At 66.1% G+C, this 6309-nt stretch overlaps 1 protein-coding gene across 1 annotated transcript in view; it reads right to left on the bottom strand.

Moving 5' to 3' along the window:
* Positions 1–6071, bottom strand: part of LOC138360184 (uncharacterized) — a 50323-nt gene extending 44252 nt beyond the window's left edge. Inside the window, exon 1 of the mRNA XM_069320130.1 lies at positions 5489–6071. Within this exon, the coding sequence (XP_069176231.1) occupies positions 5489–6071 (583 nt within the window). The remainder of the gene's footprint in view (positions 1–5488) is intronic.
* Positions 6072–6309: the final 238 nt, after the last annotated feature.

Genomic DNA, 6309 nt, shown 5'->3' on the forward strand with positions numbered 1-6309 from the left:
GACTGTGGGGTCGTGACTGTGGGGTCGTGGCTGTGGGGTCGTGGCTGTGGGGTCGTGACTGTGGGGTCGTGGCTGTGGGGTCGTGGCTGTGGGGTCGTGGCTGTGGGGTCGTGGCTGTGGGGTCGTGACTGTGGGGTCGTGGCTGTGGGGTCGTGGCTGTGGGGTCGTGGCTGTGGGGTCGTGGCTGTGGGGTCGTGACTGTGGGGTCGTGACTGTGGGGTCGTGACTGTGGGGTCGTGGCTGTGGGGTCGTGGCTGTGGGGTCGTGACTGTGGGGGCGTGACTGTGGGGGCGTGACTGTGGGGGCGTGACTGTGGGGTCGTGGCTGTGGGGGCGTGACTGTGGGGTCGTGACTGTGGGGGCGTGACTGTGGGGTCGTGGCTGTGGGGTCGTGGCTGTGGGGTCGTGGCTGTGGGGGCGTGACTGTGGGGGCGTGACTGTGGGGTCGTGGCTGTGGCGGCGTGGCTGTGGCGGCGTGACTGTGGGGGCGTGACTGTGGTGTTGTGGCTGTGGGGTCGTGGCTGTGGGGTCGTGGCTGTGGTGTCGTGGCTGTGGTGTCGTGGCTGTGGGGGCGTGACTGTGGGGGCGTGACTGTGGGGGCGTGACTGTGGGGGCGTGACTGTGGGGGCGTGACTGTGGGGTCGTGGCTGTGGGGGCGTGGCTGTGGGGTCGTGGCTGTGGGGTCGTGGCTGTGGTGGCGTGGCTGTGGTGGCGTGACTGTGGTGTCGTGGCTGTAGGGGCGTGACTGTGGTGTCGTGGCTGTGGGGTCGTGACTGTGGTGTCGTGGCTGTGGGGTCGTGACTGTGGTGTCGTGACTGTGGTGTCGTGACTGTGGTGTCGTGGCTGTGGCAGGCGTGGCTGTGGCGGCGTGACTGGGGGCGTGGCTGTGGGGTCGTGACTGTGGTGTCGTGGCTGTGGGGTCGTGGCTGTGTGGTCGTGGCTGTGTGGTCGTGGCTGTGGGGTCGTGGCTGTGGGGTCGTGGCTGTGGTGGCGTGACTGTGGTGTCGTGGCTGTGGGGGCGTGACTGTGGTTTCGTGGCTGTGGGGGCGTGGCTGTGGGGGCGTGGCTGTGGTGTCGTGGCTGTGGTGTCGTGGCTGTGGGGTCGTGGCTGTGGGGTCGTGGCTGTGGTGGCGTGACTGTGGTGTCGTGGCTGTGGGGGCGTGACTGTGGTGTCGTGGCTGTGGGGTCGTGGCTGTGGTGGCGTGACTGTGGTGTCGTGGCTGTGGGGGCGTGGCTGTGGGGGCGTGACTGTGGTGTCGTGGCTGTGGGGTCGTGGCTGTGGGGGCGTGGCTGTGGGGGCGTGACTGTGGTGTCGTGGCTGTGGGGTCGTGGCTGTGGTGTCGTGGCTGTGGGGTCGTGGCTGTGGGGTCGTGGCTGTGGTGTCGTGGCTGTGGGGTCGTGGCTGTGGGGGCGTGGCTGTGGGGGCGTGACTGTGGGGGCGTGACTGTGGTGTCGTGGCTGTGGGGTCGTGGCTGTGGGGTCGTGGCTGTGGGGGCGTGGCTGTGGTGTCGTGGCTGTGGTGTCGTGGCTGTGGTGTCGTGGCTGTGGGGGCGGGCTGTGGCGTCGTGGCTGTGGTGTCGTGGCTGTGGGGTCGTGGCTGTGGGGTCGTGGCTGTGGGGTCGTGACTGTGGGGGCGTTGCTGTGGGGGCGTGGCTGTGGGGTCGTGGCTGTGGGGTCGTGGCTGTGGGGTCGTGACTGTGGGGTCGTGGCTGTGGGGGCGTGACTGTGGGGGCGTGACTGTGGGGGCGTGACTGTGGGGGCGTGACTGTGGGGGCGTGACTGTGGGGGCGTGACTGTGGTGTCGTGGCTGTGGGGGCGTGGCTGTGGGGGCGTGGCTGTGGGGGCGTGGCTGTGGGGGCGTGACTGTGGGGTCGTGGCTGTGGGGTCGTGGCTGTGGGGCGTGACTGTGGGGGCGTGACTATGGGGGCGTGACTGTGGGGGCGTGGCTGTGTGGGCGTGACTGTGGGGGCGTGACTGTGGGGGCGTGACTGTGGGGGCGTGGCTGTGGGGGCGTGACTGTAGGGGGCGTGACTGTGGGGTCGTGGCTGTGGGGGCGTGACTGTGGGGTCGTGGCTGTGGGGTCGTGGCTGTGGGGGCGTGACTGTGGGGGCGTGACTGTGGGGGCGTGACTGTGGGGGCGTGACTGTGGGGGCGTGACTGTGGGGGCGTGACTGTGGGGGCGTGACTGTAGGGGGCGTGACTGTAGGGGGCGTGACTGTGGGGGCGTGGCTGTGGGGTCGTGGCTGTGGGGTCGTGGCTGTGGGGTCGTGGCTGTGGGGGCGTTGCTGTAGTGTCGTGGCTGTGGGGGCGTGGCTGTGGGGGCGTGGCTGTGGGGGCGTGGCTGTGGGGTCGTGGCTGTGGTGGCGTGACTGTGGTGTCGTGGCTGTGGGGGCGTGACTGTGGTTTCGTGGCTGTGGGGGCGTGGCTGTGGGGGCGTGGCTGTGGTGTCGTGGCTGTGGTGTCGTGGCTGTGGGGTCGTGGCTGTAGTGTCGTGGCTGTGGGGGCGTGGGCGTGGCTGTGGGGGCGTGGGCGTAACTGTCGGAGCGTGGGCGTAGCTGTGGGGTCGTGGGCGTGGCTGTGGGGTCGTGGGCGTGGCTGTGGGGTCGTGGGCCTGGCTGTGGGGTCGTGGGCCTGGCTGTTGGGTCGTGGGCCTGGCTGTGGGGTCGTGGGCCTGGCTGTGGGGTCGTGGCTGTGGGGTCGTGGCTGTGGTGGCGTGACTGTGGTGTCGTGGCTGTGGGGGCGTGACTGTGGTGTCGTGGCTGTGGGGTCGTGGCTGTGGTGGCGTGACTGTGGTGTCGTGGCTGTGGGGGCGTGGCTGTGGGGGCGTGACTGTGGTGTCGTGGCTGTGGGGTCGTGGCTGTGGGGGCGTGGCTGTGGGGGCGTGACTGTGGTGTCGTGGCTGTGGGGTCGTGACTGTGGTGTCGTGGCTGTGGGGTCGTGGCTGTGGGGGCGTGGCTGTGGGGGCGTGACTGTGGGGGCGTGACTGTGGTGTCGTGGCTGTGGGGTCGTGGCTGTGGGGGCGTGGCTGTGGGGGCGTGGCTGTGGGGGCGTGGCTGTGGTGTCGTGGCTGTGGTGTCGTGGCTGTGGGGGCGGGCTGTGGCGTCGTGGCTGTGGTGTCGTGGCTGTGGGGTCATGGCTGTGGGGTCGTGACTGTGGGGGCGTTGCTGTGGGGTCGTGGCTGTGGGGTCGTGGCTGTGGGGTCGTGACTGTGGGGTCGTGGCTGTGGGGGGTGACTGTGGGGGCGTGACTGTGGTGTCGTGGCTGTGGGGTCGTGGCTGTGGGGGCGTGGCTGTGGGGGCGTGGCTGTGGTGTCGTGGCTGTGGGGGCGTGACTGTGGGGTCGTGGCTGTGGGGTCGTGGCTGTGGGGGCGTGACTGTGGGGGCGTGACTGTGGGGGCGTGACTGTGGGGGCGTGACTGTGGGGGCGTGACTGTGGGGGCGTGACTGTGGGGCGTGACTGTAGGGGGCGTGACTGTGGGGTCGTGGCTGTGGGGGCGTGACTGTGGGGTCGTGGCTGTGGGGGCGTGGCTGTGGGGGCGTGACTGTGGGGGCGTGGCTGTGGGGGCGTGACTGTGGGGGCGTGACTGTGGGGGCGTGACTGTGGGGGCGTGACTGTAGGGGGCGTGACTGTAGGGGGCGTGACTGTAGGGGGCGTGACTGTGGGGTCGTGGCTTTGGGGTCGTGGCTGTGGGGTCGTGGCTGTGGGGGCGTGGCTGTAGTGTCGTGGCTGTGGGGGCGTGGGCGTGGCTGTGGGGGCGTGGCTGTGGGGGCGTGGCTGTGGGGTCGTGGCTGTGGGGTCATGGCTGTAGTGTCGTGGCTGTGGGGGCGTGGGCGTGGCTGTGGGGTCGTGGCTGTAGTGTCGTGGCTGTAGTGTCGTGGCTGTGGGGGCGTGGGCGTGGCTGTGGGGTCGTGGGCGTGGCTGTGGGGTCGTGGCTGTGGGGTCGTACTGGCTGTAGTGTCGTGGCTGTGGGGGCGTGGGCGTGGCTGTGGGGGCGTGGGCGTAACTGTCGGAGCGTGGGCGTGGCTGTGGGGTCGTGGGCGTGGCTGTGGGGTCGTGGGCGTGGCTGTGGGGTGTGGGCGTGGCTGTGGGGTCGTGGGCCTGGCTGTGGGGTCGTGGGCCTGGCTGTGGGGTCGTGGGCCTGGCTGTGGGGTCGTGGGCCTGGCTGTGGGGTCGTGGGCCTGGCTGTGGGGTCGTGGGCCTGGCTGTGGGGTCGTGGGCCTGGCTGTGGGGTCGTGGGCCTGGCTGTGGGGTCGTGGGCCTGGCTGTGGGGTCGTGGGCCAGGCTGTGGGGTCGTGGGCCTGGCTGTGGGGTCGTGGGCCTGGCTGTGGGGTCGTGGGGCTGGCTGTGGGGTCGTGGGGCTGGCTGTGGGGTCGTGGGCCTGGCTGTGGGGACGTGGGAGTAACTGTACTCACCTAGTTGTACTCACCTAGTTGTGTTTGCGGGGGTTGAGCTCTGGCTCTTTGGTCCCGCCTCTCAACCGTCAATCAACAGGTGTACAGATTCCTGAGCCTATCGGGCTCTGTCATATCTACACTTGAAACTGTGTATGGAGTGAGCCTCCACCACATCACCCCCTAATGCATTCCATTTGTCAACCACTCTGACACTAAAAAAGTTCCTTCTAATATCTCTGTGGCTCATTTGGGCACTCAGTTTCCACCTGTGTCCCCTTGTGCGTGTTCCCCTTGTGTTAAATAGATTGTCTTTATCTACCCTATCAATCCCCTTCAGAATCTTGAATGTGGTGATCATGTCCCCCCTAACTCTTCTGTCTTCCAGCGAAATGAGGTTTAATTCCCGTAGTCTCTCCTCGTAGCTCATACCTCTCAGCTCGGGTACTAGTCTGGTGGCAAACCTTTGAACCTTTTCCAGTTTAGTCTTATCCTTGACTAGATATGGACTCCATGCTGGGGCTGCATACTCCAGGATTGGCCTGACATATGTGGTATACAAAGTTCTGAATGATTCTTTACACAAGTTTCTGAATGCCGTTCGTATGTTGGCCAGCCTGGCATATGCCGCTGATGTTATCCGCTTGATATGTGCTGCAGGAGACAGGTCTGGCGTGATATCAACCCCCAAGTCTTTTTCCTTCTCTGACTCCTGAAGAATTTCCTCTCCCAGATGATACCTTGTATCTGGCCTCCTGCTCCCTACACCTATCTTCATTACATTACATTTGGTTGGGTTAAACTCTAACAACCATTTGTTCGACCATTCCTTCAGCTTGTCTAGGTCTTCTTGAAGCCTCAAACAGTCCTCTTCTGTTTTAATCCTTCTCATAATTTTAGCATCGTCCGCAAACATTGAGAGAAATGAATCGATACCCTCCGGGAGATCATTTACATATATCAGAAACAAGATAGGACCGAGTACAGAGCCCTGTGGGACTCCACTGGTGACTTCACGCCAATCGGAGGTCTCACCCCTCACCGTAACTCTCTGCTTCCTATTGCTTAGATACTCCCTTATCCACTGGAGCACCTTACCAGCTACACCTGCCTGTCTCTCCAGCTTATGTACCAGCCTCCCACGCTGTGGGAGCGTGGGCGTGACTGTGGGAGCGTGGGGCTGGCTGTGGGAGCGTGGGCCTGGCTGTGGGAGCGTGACTTTGGGAGCGTGGGCGTGGCTGTGGGGGCGTGGCTGTGGGAGCGTGGGGCTGGCTGTGGGCCTGGCTGTGGGGACGTGGGAGTAGCTGTGGGAGCGTGGGGCTGGCTGTGGGAGCGTGGGCGTGACTGTGGGAGCGTGGGGCTGGCTGTGGGAGCATGGGCGTGACTGTGGGAGCGTGGGGCTGGCTGTGGGAGCGTGGGCCTGGCTGTGGGAGCGTGACTTTGGGAGCGTGGGCGTGGCTGTGGGGGCGTGGGCGTGGCTGTGGGAGCGTGGGGCTGGCTGTGGGCCTGGCTGTGGGGACGTGGGAGTAGCTGTGGGAGCGTGGGGCTGGCTGTGGGAGCGTGGGCGTGGCTGTGGGAGCGTGGGCGTGGCTGTGGGAGCGTGGGGCTGGCTGTGGGAGCGTGGGGGCTGGCTGTGGGAGCCTGGGCGTGACTGGGGTCGTGGGCGTGGTTGTGGGGGCATGACTGTGGGGGTCGTGGGCTAGTGGAGTGGGTTCGTGGGCTAGTGGAGTGGGTTCGTGGGCTAGTGGAGTGGGTTCGTGGGCTAGTGGAGTGGGATCGTGGGCTTGTGGAGTGGGATCGTGGGCTAGTGGAGTGGAGTCGTGGGCTAGTGGAGTGGAGTCGTGGGCTAGTGGAGTGGGGTCGTGGGCTAGTGGATTGGGGTCGTGGGCTAGTGGAGTGTGGTCGTGTTCTTGTGGAGT

Source organism: Procambarus clarkii, unplaced genomic scaffold, assembly GCF_040958095.1.
Source record: "Procambarus clarkii isolate CNS0578487 unplaced genomic scaffold, FALCON_Pclarkii_2.0 HiC_scaffold_99, whole genome shotgun sequence".
In the NCBI taxonomy this organism is placed as follows: Eukaryota; Metazoa; Arthropoda; class Malacostraca; order Decapoda; family Cambaridae; genus Procambarus; species Procambarus clarkii.